Here is a 19,021-nt window from a genome sequence, read left to right as displayed (position 1 = left end):
CGCAGGCCTCAAGACTGACCCCCCTGTTTTATAGTTTCTCTTAGTCTACTGACGAGTCACCGAGCTTTGGGGCCAATCTATCCTTTGATGGTTCCTACTCGGCTCGAGCATTTTCTCCCAGATGTTTTTGAGTGCCACAACAAGGAAAAAAAAAAAGGGACCTTTTTGAAATTCTCATCCTTTAATGAATGGTCAGTGATATCTTTTGAGCTGGTTCTGTAGGAATACAATTAAACAAGATACTTAAGGGTTGTCGTCTTTCTTTCTCCGCAAGCGGGGTGGTGGTGGCGGGGCGGGGGGCAAGACGGCTGGAGAAACCAGGATCTACCCACCAACCCCCTGTATTGTTTCGTTTGCACCGCGATCCCGAGACCGTCGTCCTCGTCGCTGGTCCTCTTCCACCCCACCGAAGATCCGAGGCATTTTAAAAGAACAAACCAACCAGAAATCCTTTGACGTGTCGTGTGATTGCTTCTTTCCAAAAGAAAAAAAATAAAATAATAACCAATAAACAACGATAATAATAATAATAATAGGGTAAAACCGAAGAACGGCTTTCCAGGCACCACTTCCAAGAGGGGAAAAACAGCCGAATTGTTGCTGTAGGAGTCCTTAATACGCCTTTTTTTGTTTTTTTCATCGGTTCGGATGGGTTTCTCTTCTCGTTTCCCCCCCCCGCGTCCCCGTCCCCCCGCCCTCCCACCTTTCTGGGCCACAATCATACGGCGTAGAGTTCGTACACCTTCTTTACACAGTACGCCAGGGCCGCCAGTGCTATCGTGTTGTGGAGTCTCTTCCTGTGCAGATCGTCCTTCCGCACTAACACGACTGGGGTGGAGGTGGTCAGCGTGTGTAAGGGCAGCCGAGAGAGTTTGTAGGCGTTGTACTCCACCTGGTACTTGCAGCAGGGGTCGAACTGCCAGGAGATGCCGTAGAGGGTGCAGCAGGCCACGCTCAGCACGCCAGCCGGCAGAGAGATGTAGTGGGAGTAATCCACGGGCAGGGCCAGCGGGGTGAAGAGGCAGGCTGTGCCAGCCAGCACCGCCGTCTTGTGCAGGCAGTTCCCCACCGTGATCCAACGGGCCGTCTCGTCCCCGATGCGGGTGGGCTCGATCACGATGTACTTGTACTGGGCTTCTAAGGCTTGCTCCAGCTCGTATTCGAACTCGTCCTGCGCGTTCTCCCCGTTGTAGATTTCGTGAACGATGTAACAGTCCGTGGCGGATAAGGAGACCCTGTCGGAAGGGAAGAGGAAAGAGTTACTCAGTGGGGGGGATGGGGGGGTTAGTTCTACGTATATAACTGGTTGGGTTTGGCAATATAGAAACATAGAAGTCTGACGGCAGAAAAAGACCTCATGGTCCATCTAGTCTGCCCTTATACTATTTCCTGTATTTTATCTTAGGATGGATCTATGTTTATCCCAGGCATGTTTAAATTCAGTTACTGTGGATTTACCAACCACGTCTGCTGGAAGTTTGTTCCAAGGATCTACTGCTCTTTCAGTGAAATAATATTTTCTCACCTGGCTTCTGACCTTTCCCCCAACTAACCTCAGATTGTGCCCCCTTGTTCTTGTGTTCACTTTCCTATTAAAAACACTTCCCTCCTGGACCTTATTTAACCCTTTAACATATTTAAATGTTTCGATCATGTCCCCCCTTTTCCTTCTGTCCTCCAGACTAGACAGATTGAGTTCATTAAGTCTTTCCTGATACATTTTATGCTTAAGATGTTCCACCATTCTTGTAGCCCGTTCTTGTAAACAAGCAAGCAATGTATGTTTAAATGAATTACAACACTGTAGCTGTTGTGGTTGGCTCTGGCCCAGCTCCTGCCCCAGGGAATGGGGAGGTGGATGCAGGAGGAAACTTCAACATGTCACAGGCCTGTGTTATTGCCAACAGAATCAGTTAAGAGTTTAGTTTCCTCGGACGAAGAAGAAGGTGGGAGTGACTCGGCAGAGGAGGGCTTGGCACACAACCAAGGCAGTCAATCTCCCTTATCTTCCCTTGATTCAGATGAAGACGTCTTGGACACACGCAAGTGCAGAATGATGCGTAGAAGAGACCAAGTAAGAACATATTACAGGAAATAAGGGAGGCCACCTGTGTTTGGGTGGGGCTCCAGTAATTAGGGCTGCTGCTATAAATAGCAGCATGTGGGTTTGGCCGTTGTGGAAGAATATCTGATCGGAGTTCGTCAGGAATCCTGTGTTTTCTGGACTTTGTTGCTTTTTCACGCCGTGGAAAACAAAGCAGAGCAACATGTGTGTGTGTTGGAAGAAGAAGGGGTGTGAAGTTTCTTCACAGCTGCTGGCTAAGTACTTAATGACTGCTTAAGGGAAATTGTACAGACTACCCGGTTGTTTTGGGAAGAGTGCTCTTTGCAATACAAAAAGAGTGCTTAGTTTATTTTGAATTTTGGGATAAAGAACATTGTTTTGAATTTTCAAACGTGTGTGTGTGTCTGAAATTCGTACCCTTGAATGTTCGGGAGGCTCCTACCAGAGAGCCCGGCAGAACAGCAGCTTTAAGAGTTAGTGTTGAGGTTAGCCACAAGAGGGAGACAAAAGCATCTCTCTCCTCTTCCTCATCAGCCACCTTCAGATCTAGGAGCTATTGACTGTCCATCAGAGGGCTGACCGATGGCCCAGGCTGCGCTTCTTTCTCTCTCTCTCTCCCTCTGATTATTCTCTGCTGTTTCTGGTTTGTCTGCGTGATTATGCTGTAGAATTGTGTGTTCAAATGATGGTTTAATGTATTTTGTAAGGCTTATAGTATTGTATATATATTGAGAGAGGTTTATAATACTGTATACGTATTGAGAATATTGACTGATAGCGTAGGACCAGGATCGTTCTTGACTAAGCTATTCACCAAAGTAAATAATATTTATACCCTTAATCTATCTGTTGAAAAAGGTTTTATTGAAATTATATACAGTGTTCCCTCGATTTTCGCGGGTTCGAACTTCGCGAATCGCCTATACCATGGTTTTAAAAAAAATATTAATTAAAAAATACTTCGCATTTTTTTTCTATACCACGTTTTTCCCCGCCCGATGACGTCATACGTCATCACCAAACTAATAATTTTTGCAAATAAATAACAAAAAATAATAATTATTGTTAATAAATAATCATGTTTATAAATATCAGGATCACTAAGTGTCTTATTCAATGGTGAGTACCAGTAATAATGGTGAATAAATGGTTGCTAAGGGAATGGGAAATGGTAATTTAGGGGTTTAAAGTGTTAAGGGAAGGCTTTGATACTGTTCATAGCCAAAAATGGTGTATTTACTTCCGCATCTCTACTTCACGGAAATTCGACTTTCGCGGGCGGTCTCGGAACGCATCCCGCGTGAAAATCGAGGGAACACTGTACAATGAAAAGGACAGCACATGATCTGTGGTGTCTATTTCATGTTTCCTAAACTAATCTTATATTGTTGGGGGCAAGAGACCGACCCTCTGTAAACCACTTAGAGGGGGCTGTCACGCACTGCGAAGCGGTATCTAAGTCTAAATCCTATAATGCTATTCTGATTCTGGCGTTCAATTTATGAGCTGTCCAGTGAAAGGTGAAGATCTTGGAGCCCACTCACTGCTGGGAGGTATCGAAAGGAATTCATTGGAAAACTAACGGATTGAATGATCGCCTGCTTTATTCAGTTGGGGAAACCCCCACACTCTCAGTTGACTGTTGGGCCACCGAAAAGTCACTTCAAAACTTTTTTAAAGAGGCCTCGGGGCTTTGATCATGCCCGATTAGCCCCCAGCTCCTCTGTCGAACACGTCAGCAAAAGGCAAAGGGCGTCAAATCAGGTTCTGTCCTCTGAAAACAAAACAGTTGATGTTATGCTAGCACTGGGCTCGGTGTACAAAAGTGGGCTTAACAACTTAGCGCATTTTGAAGCCCCTGCGTCAAGAGGGCGGGGAAAGGCTATTGACAATAATCTAAAGCTAAACCATACAGACAAGAGAGAGGTCTTTTGTCCAGCCCGGGATGTGAGCGGAGCTTCGGAACAACTCTATTCAACGCATTCATTCACCGGGACTTCATGACCCTCACAAAAACAGGATTTGGGTTTCGCCGTATTTGTTTAGCGTCTGTCACGAATGCTGGCGTCCAGTTAAGACAGAGACAAACAGTGTGAATTTTAGGGGCTTGACCAAACCTCTTCCCTTATCACAATCCTAAGCCCGGGAGAGAAGTATCTACATCACATTGGGAATAATACTGTGTCCAGTTCTGGAGACCTCACCTACAAAAAGAGATGGATAAAATTGGACGGGTCCAAAGATGGGCTACAAAAATGGTGGAAGGTCTTAAGCATAAAACGTATCAGGAAAGACTTCATGGACTCGATTTGTCTAGTCTGGAGGACAGAAGGGAAAGGGGAGACATGATCGAAACATTTAAATATGTTAAAGGGTTAAATAAGGTTCAGGAGGGAAGTGTTTTTAATAGGAAAGTGAACACAAGAACAAGGGGACACAATCTGAAGTTAGTTGGGGGAAAGATCAAAAGCAACGTGAGGAAATATTATTTTACTGAAAGAGTCGTAGATGCTTGGAAGAAACTTCCAGCAGACATGATTGGTAAATCCACAGGAACTGAATTTAAACATGCCTGGGATAAGCATATATCCATCCTAAGATAAAATACAGGAAATAGTACAAGGGCAGACTAGATGGACCATGAGGTCTTTTTCTGCCCTCAATCTTCTATGCTTCTATATTTCAGAGTTGTGTTTCTCGCCCTTGGTAACATTAAGATGGGTGGACTTCAATTCCCAGAATTCCCCAGCCAGCCATGAATGACAAGAGTTGGGAGGGACTAGAAGGATCACCTAGTTTAGTGTTTCTTAATGTTGGAAACTTGAAGATGATGGGTGGACTTCAATTCCCAGAATTCCCCAGCAATCCAGGAACAAGAGTTGGAAAGACCATCCAGTATGGTGATAATCTCCCTTAATGCTTAGGATAACTAGTAGGTTACCAGCTTTGAGACAAATAAAACCGCACATTTGATTCCTACTCTACTGTCATTTATAGAATTTGAAATGTTTTTCTAAGTAATAATAATTTAATAATAATAATAATAATTTATTAGATTTGTATGCCGCCCCTCTCCGCAGACTCATTTATTAGATTTGTATGCAGGCTTTTTATTAGATTTTTTTTGCATTTCTTTTTTTCAACATAAAAAATATCTAAGTGTTGATAACAAAGTCCTGAGCATCTGAAAATCAGATGTCACTTATTTTGCGGAGAAACATTTAATTTTCCTTTTGTATAAATTTATTCCAGCTATAGAGGCCAAAGAGACCTTTAAAAAGCCGGTCCCAAGATTAAGCAGGCTTTCAAAAACAGTACAGAAAATGGGAAATAAGGACTTATGAATTATGTAGGCTACATTAACTGTATACAGAGGCATCGCTGGCGGTTTCCTGGATCAATCTTAAAATAGGCTTATAAGGTTTGTTCGCTGTTTATAAAAATAAATGGTCTGTTTGAAGAGGAAACCGAGATTGAAATTTCCAGGACCTAGCATATGATTTTATGGGTTTTAAGGCGACGTAGTTCTAAACTTTCTAAACCTAAGATTGTAATTTGTCCAGTCGGCGAAGCAGTGGAAGTGATGTGCCGGTGCCTGGAGGCTGTTGGGGTCTGGAGGGGTGTCAACAGACTCAAGCTCAACCCGGATAAGACGGAGTGGCTGTGGGTTTTGCCTCCCAAGGACAATTCCATCTGTCTGTCCATTACCCTGGGGGGGGGGAATTATTGACCCCCTCGGAGAGGGTCCGCAACTTGGGCGTCCTCCTCGATCCACAGCTCACATTAGAGAAACACCTTTCAGCTGTGGCGAGGGGGGCGTTTGCCCAGGTTCGCCTGGTGCACCAGTTGCGGCCCTACTTGGACCGGGAGTCACTGCTCACAGTCACTCATGCCCTCATCACCTCGAGGCTCGACTACTGTAACGCTCTCTACATGGGGCTACCTTTGAAAAGTGTTCGGAAACTTCAGATCGTGCAGAATGCAGCTGCGAGAGCAGTCATGGGCTTTCCTAAATTTGCCCATGTCACACCAACACTCCGCAGTCTGCATTGGTTGCCGATCAGTTCCCGGTCACAATTCAAAGTGTTGGTTATGACCTATAAAGCCCTTCATGGCACTGGACCAGAATATCTCCGGGACCGCCTTCTGCCGCACGAATCCCAACGACCAGTTAGGTCCCACAGAGTTGGCCTTCTCCGGGTCCCGTCGACTAAACAGTGTTGTCTGGCGGGTCCCAGGGGAAGAGCCTTCTCTGTGGCGGCCCCGACCCTTTGGAACCAACTCCCCCCAGATATCAGAGTTGCCCCCACCCTCCGAGCCTTTCGTAAGCTCCTTAAAACCCACCTCTGTCGTCAGGCATGGGGGAATTGAGATATTCCTTCCCCCTAGGCTTATAAAATGTATGCATGGTACGCTAGTGTGTATGACTGGTTTTAATTTGTGGTGTTTTTTTTTAAAGAAATTTAAATATTGGATTTGTCTTACATTGTATTGCTATTGCTGTGAGCCGCCCCGAGTCTGCGGAGAGGGGCGGCATACAAATCTGATTAAACTTGAAACTTGAATTCTAGTTATGTAGGGTATTCTGTTGCGAGTGGAAGAGTGGAGGGCTCTTCTAGTAAAATATCTCCGAAATGCAGCATGAGTTCCAGACATATGAGCTGTATTCAAGGATTGGTCTGGTGAAGGTTTTGTGTGCTCTGGTTAGTAGTGTGAGATTACCGGAGCAGAAGCTATGTAGGATTAGGTTAATAAATCTAATTTGTTAATCTAACAGTTCTATCTCATTGGACAAACCGGGAAGTTTGGAAAATACGAGCAAGAGACCGAAAAATCTCTATTTAGGTCATGCAAACTGCCCTCTAAAGCATAGAAACATAGAAACATAGAAGACCGACGGCAGAAAAAGACCTCATGGTCCATCTAGTCTGCGCTTATACTATTTCCTGTATTTTATCTTACAATGGATATATGTTTATCCCAGGCATGTTTAAATTCGGTTACTGTGGATTTACCAACCACGTCTGCTGGAAGTTTGTTCCAAGGATCTACTACTCTTTCAGTAAAATAATATTTTCTCACGCTGCTTCTGATCTTTCCCCCAACTAACTTCAGATTGTGTCCCCTTGTTCTTGTGTTCACTTTCCTATTAAAAACACTTCCCTCCTGAACCTTATTTAACCCTCTGACATATTTAAATGTTTCAATCATGTCCCCCCTTTTCCTTCTGTCCTCCAGACTATACAGATTGAGTTCATGAAGTCTTTCCTGATACGTTTTATACTTAAGACCTTCCACCATTCTTGTAGCCCGTCTTTGGACCCGTTCAATTTTGTCAATCTCTTTTTGTAGGTGAGGTCTCCAGAACCGAACACAGTATTATTCCAAATGGGATCTCACCAGCGCTCTATATAAAGGGATCACAATGTCCCTCTTCCCGCTTGTTATACCTCTAGCTATGCAGCCAAGCATCCTACTTGCTTTTCCTACCACCCGACCACACTGCTCACCCATTTTGAGACTAACACCATCCTGCCACAAATGTGCCCAGCGACGCTTACAGGATTTATGCCCATTGGAACAAAAACTACCCCAGGGAAAGAAAATTATATACAGCGATCCAACCAGTCAGGTAAGGATCAAATTAATAATATTTATTGCTTTTTTTGGCACTTTCGGAACATTTAGAAGATAATATAAAAACAGTCCAGAGAAGGTTAATTGTGTTAAATGACGGCACCCAGGTTCACAAAAAAATTAAGTCAATAATTTATGGCTGAAACTTAAATTGCAAAACCGAAGCAGCCGCTCATGTTTAAAGTATGAAACAAATGACTCAGCAGTTTTAACAGACCCTGGTTTTACAGAAAAGAACAGCATAGGAGGATAATGTAACCCATGGAGTGGAAAGCCGGTTGTCGATGTTAATGTTAAGCCTACAAACCAGGTGAGGATGGTGAGTTCCAGGTCTGCCTTAGGCAGGAAAGCTAGCTAGATGACCTTGGGCCAGTCACTTTCTCTCCACCCTGGCAAGGAGGTAATGGCAAGGCACCTTTGGAAAAAAACCTTGCCCAGAAAACCGTAGGCGGTCATTGGAGTTTCACGCACCATTGTGTGAAAAAAAAGAAATAAAAAAAGAAGGCTGTGAAAATATTTACAGACACTTCGCATCCTGGACATAAAATGGTTTCAACTCCTTCCTGTTTTTATCAGGAGTCTGCGGTGAGGGGCGGCATACAAATCCAATAAATAAATAAATAAATAAATATTTTGTAAATATATTGAGGTTCCCGGTTTTTAAAATATTACAAACTAGTACACCCTCATTTGGTGGAGGGATTGAACGATCGATGTTGGGTGGCGGGAGCACAATAAACTGTGCGCTGTTTTTGTGTTGTGTGTATTTGTTTACTGTATTATTATAAAAATCAATTTAATTTTTTTTTTTTTAAAAAAGGTCAACCGCGATTATTACATATTTTTTTTTGCTAACCTGTGCTATTAATCCCACTAATATTAGTCCTTTCATACTCATCGCCTTGCCTTCAAAGCTAGCCAGTGGTCCATACACAACTTTAGAAGCAGCTCTGAATCGGGGGAATCGGAAACGAAGGACCGGACCTTTGTGAAAAGAGGCAGATAACAGGGTGAACGTAAATCGTGGTATCTAAACTACGTTCCTGGCTGCAAGGACCTTTGGAGATGTTTCCAGGAAAAACAGGGGAAGAAAAACGATGTGGGAAAACTCGCAAAAGGAAAAAAAAATCCACCATGCAGCCTCTATGCTCAAGCCAGAAACTTGAGAGTTGAATTCACCACATGGTACAAGGGAGAATTTTTTTTCTGGGACAGCTGCTTGGAAGCCTATGGACCCTCCCACATTTTCAGAAATATGAATCATTTTTTAAAAAATTAAAAATCAGCCAGTGAATATGGTTCCCGAGGCGAACGTAAAAACACGACAGCTAATTCTACGTTCGGGCAAAGAAGGAAGGGGATGTTTTCAACAATTTGGGGGAGGAAGGGGGGGAAACTTTATTAGAGCAAATAAATATTAATAAATACAAGCCAGGGTGCGCCCTTGTCATTTTGGATGGGATCCCAGAATACAATGGAAACATACTTTACAGCTGGGACCGGCTCTGGAGAGTATGTGGGAGGCTAAGAATATAATGTACTCTTTGCCTTGCCTTACAGCACTTTTGTGCCGTGGTTAAGGCACCAGGCTGTAAGCTAGGTGGCTGTGACTTTTAGTTCCTCCTAAGGCGTGGAAAGCCAGCTGGGTGACTTTGGGCCAATAACAGGGGACTGCGAGTTCTAGTCTCACTTCAGGCATGAAAACCAGCTGGATGATTTTCTGCCAATCAGCAGGAGATTGTGAGTTCTAGTCCTGCGTTAGGCGTGAAAATCAGCTGAGTGACTCTGGGCCAATCACCAGGGAAATTTATTTATTATTTATTTATTAATCATATTTGTATGCCGCCCCTCTCCGCAGACTCGGGGAGGCTCACAGCAATAATAATACAATGTAAACAAATCTAATATTTAAGTTTAAGTTAATTTAAAACCCCAATTTAGAAACCAATCATACATACTAACATACCATGGATAAATTTTATAAGCCTAGGGGGAGGGAAAGTCTCAATTCCCCCATGCCTGACGACAGAGGTGGGTTTTAAGGAGCTTACGAAAGGCAAGGAGGGTGGGGGCAACTCTGATATTTGGGGGGAGTTGGTTCCAAAGGGTCGGGGCCACCACAGAGAAGGCTCTTCCCCTGGGCCCCGCCAAACGACATTGTTTAGTTGACGGGACCCGGAGAAGACCCACCCTGTGGGACCTAACTGGTCGCTGGGATTCGTGCGGCAGAAGGCGGTCCCGGAGATATTCTGGTCCGGTGCCATGAAGGGCTTTATAGGTCATAACCAACACTTTGAATTGTGACCGGAAACTGATTGGCAACCAATGCAGACTGCGGAGTGAAATGTGAATTCTAGTTCTGCTTTAGGCATGAAAATTAGCTGAGTGATTTTGTGCCAGTCCCCAGGAAACTGTGAGTTCTAGTCCTGCATTAGGCATGAAAATTAGCTGAGTGACTCTGGGCCAATCACCAGGAGATTGTGAGTTCTAGCCCTGCGTTAGGCATGGAAGACAGTCAGATGACTTCGACCCTAGTCACCCCCCTCTCTCAGCCCAACCTATCTAACAGGATTGTTGTCATGGTGAAAACAGGTGGTGGAAAGGAGTGTTATGTAGGTTTGCCCCTGCAAGGTATTTATGAAGACAAGATAAAGATCTAGCAAAATCAATAAAAATAAATCAATTAGAGAAACCGGAGCAATATAAAGCATCTGTTTCGCCGTGTCCTCACTGTGGTTTAATGGTTAACCCTGTTGAACAAGCAACCTAAGAAATGCCAAACTAGATAACGCTGTCATCTTTTCACACAGGCAACCCCTTGATGACAAAATTCGCATGTGGTTGAGTATTCGTAGCCAAGTTCTCTGGAGCAGGGGCCTTCAACCTTGGCCGTTTTAAGACTTGTGGACTTCAACTCCCAGAGTTCCTCAGCCAGCAATCTTGGCCACTTTAAGCAAAGTTGGCTGAGGAACTCTGGGAGTTGAAGTCCACAAGTCTTAAAACGGCCAAGCTTGAAGACCCCTGCTCTAGAGGCGGCCCTCGTTTTTATATCTTCTGGCACACTTACGATAAATAACATATTTCCTGGGGAAAAACCAACTCTTTTTCTTTCATTCCTTTTGCAGAGCCAACAACACTGCTCAAAAAAAATTAAAGGAAACACTTAAAAAACACAATATAACTCCAAGTAAATCAAACTTCTGTGAAGTCAAGCTATCCACTTGGGAAGCAACACTGATGGACAATCAATTTCACATGCTGTTGTACACATTCAACTTTGTACAGAACAAAGTATTCAATGAGAATATTTCATTCATTCAGATCTAGGAAGTGATGTTTGAGTGTTCCCTTTATTTTTTTGAGCAGTGTATTTTAAAATTCACTTCTGGTCACCACACTACAAAAAAGACATTGGAACTCTAGAGAAAGTACCGAAGAGAGAAACCAGGATGATAAGGGTACTGGAAACTAAAACATACGAAGAGAGGTTGCAGGAACTGGGCATGGTCAGTCTAGCAAAGAGAAGGACCAGGGGAGACATGAGAGCAGTCTTCCAATACTTGTGGGGCTGCCCCAGAGGGGGTCAGGCTGTTTTCCAAAGCACCAGAAGGCCAGACAAAGGAACAATGGATGGAAGCTGACCCAAGAGAGATTCAATCTGGAAATAAGGAGGAACTTTCTGAAGGTGAGAGCGATCAACCAGTGGAACAGCTTGCCTGCGGAGGTTGTGAACGCTCCAACACTTGGGACTTTCAAGGGGAGATTGGACTGCCATTTATCTGGGTGGTATATTATTATTATTATTATTATTATTATTATTATTATTAATTGGATTTGTATGCCGCCACTCTCTGTAGACTCGGGCCGGCTAACAACAGTGGTAAAAACAACATGCAAAAATCCAATACTAAAGCAGCTAAAAACCCTTATTTTAAAACCAATCATACATACAAACATACCATGCATAAATTGTAGAAGCCTAGGGGGAAAGAATATCTCAGTTCCCCCATGCCTGATGACAGAGGTGGGTTTAAGAAGCTTACGAAAGGCAAGAAGGGTAGGGGCTATTCTAATCTCTGGGGGGAGTTGGTTCCAGAGGGCTGGGGCCGCCACAGAGAAGGCTCTTCCCTTGGGTCCCGCCAAACGACATTGTTTAGTTGACGGGACCCGGAGAAGGCCCACTCTGTGGGACCTAATTGGTCGCTGGGATTCATGCGGCAGAAGGCGGTCCCGGAGATAACCTGGCCCGGTGCCATGAAGGGCTTTATAGGTCATAACCAACACTTTGAATTGTGACCGGAAACTGATCGGCAACCAATGCAGACTGCGGAGTGTTGGTGTGACATGGGCAAATTTAGGAAAGCCCATGATTGCTCTCGCAGCTGCGTTCTGCACGATCTGAAGTTTCCGAACACTTTTCAAAGGTAGCCCCATGTAGAGAGCGTTGCAGTAGTCGAACCTTGAGGTGATGAGGGCGTGAGTGACTGTGAGCAATGAATCCCGGTGCAGATAGGGCCGCAACTGGTGCACCAGGCGAACCTGGGCAAACGCCCTCCTCTCCACAGCTGAAAGATGTTTCTCTAATGTGAGCTGTGGATCGAGGAGGACGCCCAAGTATAGGGTCGAGTAGGGGTTGGACTAGATGACCTACAAGGTCCCTTCCAACTCTAATAAATAAATAAAATTTATAAAAACCCTCCCAGCCCATCATGCAGCAAGCCGCACCATGAGGTTAGGAAAGTTTGTTGAAACTGGGCAATAGAATAAAAATTAAGTTGCGGGTTCTCAGACCTTGCTACATAATAGTTGGGTTCTAACTATTTTTCTTTCAGAAAGTAGCCCAAGAGGAAGAAAATAAAAAATATTTCTTTCCCGCTTTTCATTCAGGAGCTGAAGCACCTCCTTCCTGCCTTCCTCCAAACAATATTTACTTTCCATGCCAACAAAATATCCATTTGTTCCTTTTTCTATCTTGCTAGAAAAGCCAACGGTGATTTTTTAAAAAAACTTTCCCAAGCTAAGAGCCCACCCACTACTCAATTAATTCCATGCCAGCTCCCAACCTAGTTTTCTAAATGCAAGACAAATAAATATTAAAAATTACAAAACAACCAGCACCAACAATTGTGCATCCAGAAGTCAGTTTTAGAAGATTCGGGGGAATGTTCGGAAATGACAACCTAACATTAAAACAATTAAGACTTGCGGAGGAATTGAAAAACAAACAGGGCCCTTGTAATTTCTCTCCAGACAAATTGATCTGAAAGTCTGTTTCAAAATGACCAGCTACAAGAATAATATGGAAAAGGATGCTAGGCTGGATAAGACGAATGAAAAGTAGCGATGCCTTCATAATTAAAAGCGACGTCCAAATTTTTAAAAAATCAAAGGAGTTACTTGGATAACTTTCCTATACTGCACGGACAAAAAAAAAATACACAACACCCATTAAAGCTTTGAAGGAGTTTGTGAGAAGGGACAAAGAAAAGATGAAATCAAATCCTAGAACATGATTCGATGGGATTAAAGATCAAGATATGTTAAAAGGAAGAATGTAAAGTTGGTTTATTTGATCAAGCTTAAAATAGATCTGGTGCTAATGACTGATAATTCTTAATGGCCTTTTGTTGACATCCAGACTGAAGAATGAGGCTTTTAAGGAAAGTAAGCCAATGGGGATTGGGAAGAAGAGATAATTTGTTATATTTTAAAAGAAGGTGATAAGTTACTAAAATAGTTTGTACTTGTGAGGAAGAAGGAAGTGATTTCTTTATATAAATCTCTTCCTTTACTAATTTCAATTTTTTCTTGCAATTCCCATCTTTCTTTAGTTCTTTATCTTTTAAATAAAATGTCTATAATTTAAAAAAAAAATTAGGAGCACCAAGGAACCACTTTCACAAGTGAATTAAGACACTTGTGTCTCTGATTCCGACATGTAGGAAAGAAAGGGGGAGAATTTCCTGAGCCAAGGAGGGTTACATAAAAACATAGAAGACTGACGGCAGAAAAAGACCTCCTGGTCCATCTAGTCTGCCCTTATACTATTTCCTGTATTTTATCTTAGGATGGATATATGTTTATCCCAGGCATGTTTAAATTCAGTGACTGTGGATTTACCAACCACGTCTGCTGGAAGTTTCTTCCAAGGATCTACTACTCTTTCAGTGAAATAATATTTCCTCACGTTGCTTTTGATCTTTCCCCCAACTAACTTCAGATTGTGTCCCCTTGTTGTGGTGTTCACTTTCCTATTAAAAACACTTCCCTCCTGGACCTTATTTAACCCTTTAACATATTTAAATGTTTCGATCATGTCCCCCCTTTTCCTTCTGTCCTCCAGACTATACAGATTGAGTTCATTAAGTCTTTCCTGATACGTTTTATGCTTAAGACCTTCCACTATTCTTGTAGACCGTCTTTGGACCCGTTCTTGACTTTTCCCTTCCCACATTCTCCCGAGATGTCCACCCCAAACCACAATGAGGTGCGCTCACCGCCTTGACTGATAAACAAACAAAGAGATAAAAGAAAATCTAATCATGATTATCACTCCTTCTTCCAAGCCAAGCCCACCCTTTTTTCACAACATCTTTCCAAATAAGACCAGGACTCTTTCTTCTCCCATCCAGCACTTCCCAAGGACAAATGCAACTTCACACCGGCCCCAAATCTTTCATCCATGCCTTTCATTGCTCCCAACCTCCCCACTTTCCTACAGCCACAGCCACCCAGGGCCCCTGCTTATGCCCCATTCCTCTACATGTCATTTCTCTGCAGCTGCATTAATAGGAGACACACACACCCTTTCATGGCATAATCTGAAGTTAGTTGGGGGAAAGGTCAGAAGCAACATGAGAAAATATTATTTTGCTGAAAGAGGAGTAGATGCTTGGAAGAAACTTCCAGCAGACGTGGTTGGTAAATCCACAGGAACTGAATTTAAACATGCCTGGGATAAACATAGATCCATCCTAAGATAAAATACAGGAAATAGTATAAGGGCAGACTAGGTGGACCATGAGGTCTTTTTCTGCCGTCAATCTTCTATGGCAGTGTTTCCCAACCTTGGCAACTTGAAGATATTTGGACTCCCAGAATTCCCCAGCCAGCATTAAAGTTGTATTCGATATCTTCAAGTTGCCAAGGTTGGGAAACACTGTTCTATGGGTTGTTCCATCAATCCCCTTGCCCAGCTTTCTATCAGCCCTGCTAGGTAGTCAAGAGAACTCAATCTATATCTATTGTAAGGTTATCCCAACAGTGTCCATGGACATCCTCAGCCATCCAGGTGGTTCGAAAGGTATTTTTTTCAAGAGGTAACTGGACTTTGGTTTTTTTTCCCTTTGAAGATGTTTTTAATCCACATCTAAGAAGCTTCTTCAGCTTTGACTGGAATGGTGGGGAACGGAAGGATTTATCTTCCTTGCAGACGGAGCTGGTCATTTGCATCCTTTTAGAGAGTTCTTGAGGCCACTTGGAGGTTTATCTATGTCCTCAGGGTCATAGTGGCGCAAATGGGTGTGGAGCCTTCTTGAAATTGCTGAAAGGACTATGTTGTAAACTGGAGATAGGTGGTGTCTTATCCCTTTCTCTGTTTGAGGGCTGCTCAATTTAATAATAACGATAATAACAACAATGATATAATAATAATGATGATAATGATGTTATTATTAAGTTATTATTAAAATTATCAAGTCCTAGGTGTTTGGGAAGCACCCGACTGGTGATGAAATACGAAGATCAGCATAGTGATCTCGTTTTCTGTGTTGTGTTGTTGATATAACAACAACCAACAAACATATAACAAAAACAACAGAGTTGGAAGGAACGCTGGAGGCAAACCTTTTTTCCCTTGGGTGCGAGTTCCCACAGCCATGAATCAATGCCTGGGGAGAGTGAAAATAACTTCTCCCACACCCCCAGAAATCAGAAATGGCCTGTTTACCAACTTCTGGTGGGCCCAGTAGGCTCGGGTTTTGCCCTCCCCAGGCACCAAAGGCTTCTCTGGGGGGCCAGTGGAAGGTGAAAATGCCCTCCTCCATCCTCCCAGAGGCTCCCTGGAAGCCAAAAATGCCCTCCCAGAGCCAAAAATCAGCTGGCCAACACCCCCCTGCACGTTGGAGCTGAGCTAGGGCAACGGCTCCTGTGCCAGAAGATATGGCTCCGCGTACCTCCCGTGGCACCCATGCCATAGGTTTGCCACCACTGTTGTAGTCCAACCCCCTGCTTAGGCAGGAAACCCTAGACTACTTCAGACAAATGGTTACCCAGCATCTTCTGGCCTCTTTGGCCCCTCTCCCTTTCTGGTCCTCTCTGTCCCAAATGTGGACTGCTGTTTTCGAAAGAATGGCCGTTATCTTTTAAACGCAGATGGACAGCGGAATCTTGTCCCGATAGCTCTGTTCTCTTGTGTTGTGCCATGCGTTTAAAGGAAGTGGTTGAAGGCTCCACAGCCGTTTGCACTACTCCGATGACCTCCAAGGGGCCTCGACGGCTCTCTCAAGAGGATGCAAGTGACCAGCTTTGTTTGCAAGGAGGATAAATCGTTCCGTTTGCCACCATCCAGTCAGAGCTGAAGAAGCTTCTTGGGTAAGAAAAGAACCAGAAAAGTCGAGGTGCCTCTTGAAAAAAAGAAACAAACAGCACCTTTGGGTCACCCCAACAGAATCCTGCAGTGCTCCCTCCCTTTATAATTTTGACCCTCCCCACAATTTGGAGGGTCCTTTCTGGATTCGTTAACTTGCTGCTTTCCTCAATTCCTGCTTTGGACACTCTTTTGACCCTTGTTCACCCAAGGTCATTCTCACAACCGTGGATTGGTTCACACCACCAGCCTCGACCTAGCCCCCATCCCATACTCCCCCTCTCCCTTATGGCTGGTTTAACCCCCCCTATTCCGTCCTCTCTCTTCCCCCCCCCCACTGGTTTAACCCCCTCATCGCTCCCTCTTGCACCCCCAAGGCTATTTTAACCTCCCATCCTTTCCTCCTGCCTCCCAAGGCTGGTTTAACCCTCTCCATCTCCCTCCCACCTGCCCCCCAAGGCTATTTAATCATCCCATCCCTCCCTCCTGCCCGCCAAGGCTGTTTAAACCACCCCCCCATCCTTTCCTCCTGCCCCCCAAGGCTGTTTAATCCCCCCATCCTTTCCTCCCAAGGCTGGTTTAAGCTCCCCCATCCCTCCCTTCTGCCCCTTAAGGCTAGTTTAAACCCCCCATCCCTACCTCCTGCCCCCCAAGGCTGTTTAACCCCCTCCATCTCCTTTCCTCCTGCCCCCAAGGTTGTTTAACCCCCCATCCCTCCTTCCTGCCCCCTAAGGCTACAGTAACCCCCCATCCTTTCCTCCTGCCCCCCAAGGCTGTTTGACCCCCCATCCCTCCCTCCTTCCCCCCAAGGCTGTTTGACACCCCCCATCCCTCCTTCCTGCTCCCTAAGGCTACAGTAACCCCCCTATCCCTCCTGCCCCCCAAGGCTGTTTGACCCCCCCATTCTTTTCTCCTGCCCCCAAGGTTCTTTAACCACATCCCTCCCTCCTGCCCCCCCTAAGGCAAGAGTAAACCCCCCCATCCCTTCCTCCTGCCCCCCATGCCTGGTTTAAACCTCTCTCCCACACCTTCCCAGCTTCAAAAGCAGCTCAAACGTGTGTGTGTGTGTGGGGGGGGGTGTTCCTGGACCTTTCTCCCCCCCCCCCTTCACTAAATATTTCTAACCCCCCTCCCCATTTTTAACCAGGACGTGCAATCCAACGGGCTGGCTTTTTTAGGGGGGTGGGCTACGTCTCCAAGGCCTGGAAAGGGAAAGGGAAGTAATTAGCGCGGGAGGGGGGCGTTTGGGCCGTGCTGGGGACGATGGGCGTTGTAGTCCTTGGAGGCTGCTTGCTCTCCCTTCTCCCCCCCCACCTTCCAATTAACCCTCAGCCAGTGGCCGCCTTCCTCACACGCCGGCCCTGCTCCAAGGACCGCGGAGGCCCCGGCGGGACTCACCTCTCCCTGGCGGCGCCGCCGCTGGAGCTGCCGGGCCCAGCGCGCCTCCTTCCCCAGGCCGCCATCTTGGGAAAAGGCTTCGTAAATGTCTCCGCCGAAAGGGGCAGCGGATGGCGGGGCTCATCAGAGGGCGGGGAGGCAGGTTTTGGGAACCACCTCCCAAGGGCTGCCGGGAAACGGAGTCCGCCAAGAGGGCGCCGAGGAATCCCAGGCAACGGGCGCCTCCTCTCGCACAAACTACAAACTCCAGCCATCTTGGCGGCTGGGAAAGGGACCGCGGGGGGAGGGAAGAGTGGAAGAGGTGCCGCTTGGGAAACGGAGTCCCGCGATAAGGGAAAGCGGAGGGAAGACAGGGAAGAAAAAACTACTTTTCCCAGAGAGGAGCGGGAGAGGTATACGGGTCCACGTGGCTTGGCTGCCCGAGAGGCGGGGGAAAAAGAGATTTTTTAGCCACACTTCGGAGAATGGACGGATGGCTGGCCGGAGTTCTGGCTCCGCCCACTCGGCGCCGCTCAGCCAATGGGAGGCCGGCACCTCGTTTCTCCAGCTTCGGATTCGGAACGTGCGTTTGCAATGGAAAATAAATAATTCGAATGGAATTAAATAAATTATAATAAATATAATAATATATACTGTATTTTAAATAAATAAAGGGCAAAGTTCCTCGTTATGATTGGGTTGGTTAGGAAGGGTTGGTGAAAAAAGTCCTACTAAGCCATCATCAAAACAACATCTCCATAAACCATGGTTTGTTGGAAAAAACGACCCAGCCCCAAAGGTCACACTAACGCGGGAAAACAAGTTAGCACGCAAGTCGGGTCACTTTTTAAGAAGTGTGGACTTCCAACTCCCAGAATTGTCCTGCCAGTATTAACTTGGCCAAGTTTGAATGCTAACTTGGTTTAACATAGGATACGAACATAAGAAGAGCCCTGCTGAATCAGGCCAAAGCCCATCGAGTCCAGCATTCTGTGTCACTCAGTGGCCCCCAATTGTCCATGGGGATCTTGAGCAGAAAGAGAAGGCAAAACTCTCCCTTTCCCTTGACCCCCAACAAATGGGACCCAAGGGAATCCTGCCTGCCTCAACCAACATAGAGGCAGCACTTGGACATCCCTTTCAATCACCACCGATACATTTGGCATCCATGAATCTGTCCAATCCTGCCTTGAAGCTCTCCAGACTGACAGCTGTCACGACCTCTTCTAGAAGTGATTTCCATCAACCAAAGACCCTCTGGGTGAAGAAATATTTCCCTTTATTTGTCCTCGCTTTCTTACCTGTGAGCTTTAGGGAGAGGCCCCTCGTCCTAGTATTGAGTGATAGAGAAAAGA

At 45.2% G+C, this 19,021-nt stretch overlaps 1 protein-coding gene across 1 annotated transcript; it reads right to left on the bottom strand.

The window, feature by feature from the left end:
* Positions 1-162: 162 nt before the first annotated feature.
* On the bottom strand, positions 163-17,930 carry LOC139155571 (transmembrane protein 11, mitochondrial). Its single transcript, XM_070730758.1, has 2 exons — positions 17,688-17,930; positions 163-1,235 (listed from the first exon to the last, which is right to left on the bottom strand). The coding sequence occupies exons 1-2, from the start codon at positions 17,750-17,752 to the stop codon at positions 719-721; spliced, it is 582 nt and encodes a 193-aa protein (XP_070586859.1). The 5' UTR covers positions 17,753-17,930; the 3' UTR covers positions 163-718.
* Between the last annotated feature and the right edge of the window lie 1,091 nt (positions 17,931-19,021).

This window comes from Erythrolamprus reginae, unplaced genomic scaffold (genome assembly GCF_031021105.1).
Source record: "Erythrolamprus reginae isolate rEryReg1 unplaced genomic scaffold, rEryReg1.hap1 H_3, whole genome shotgun sequence".
In the NCBI taxonomy this organism is placed as follows: domain Eukaryota; kingdom Metazoa; phylum Chordata; class Lepidosauria; order Squamata; family Dipsadidae; genus Erythrolamprus; species Erythrolamprus reginae.
The sequence above is the reverse complement of the archived record's forward strand: the minus strand, read 5'-3'. Positions and strand labels throughout refer to the sequence as shown.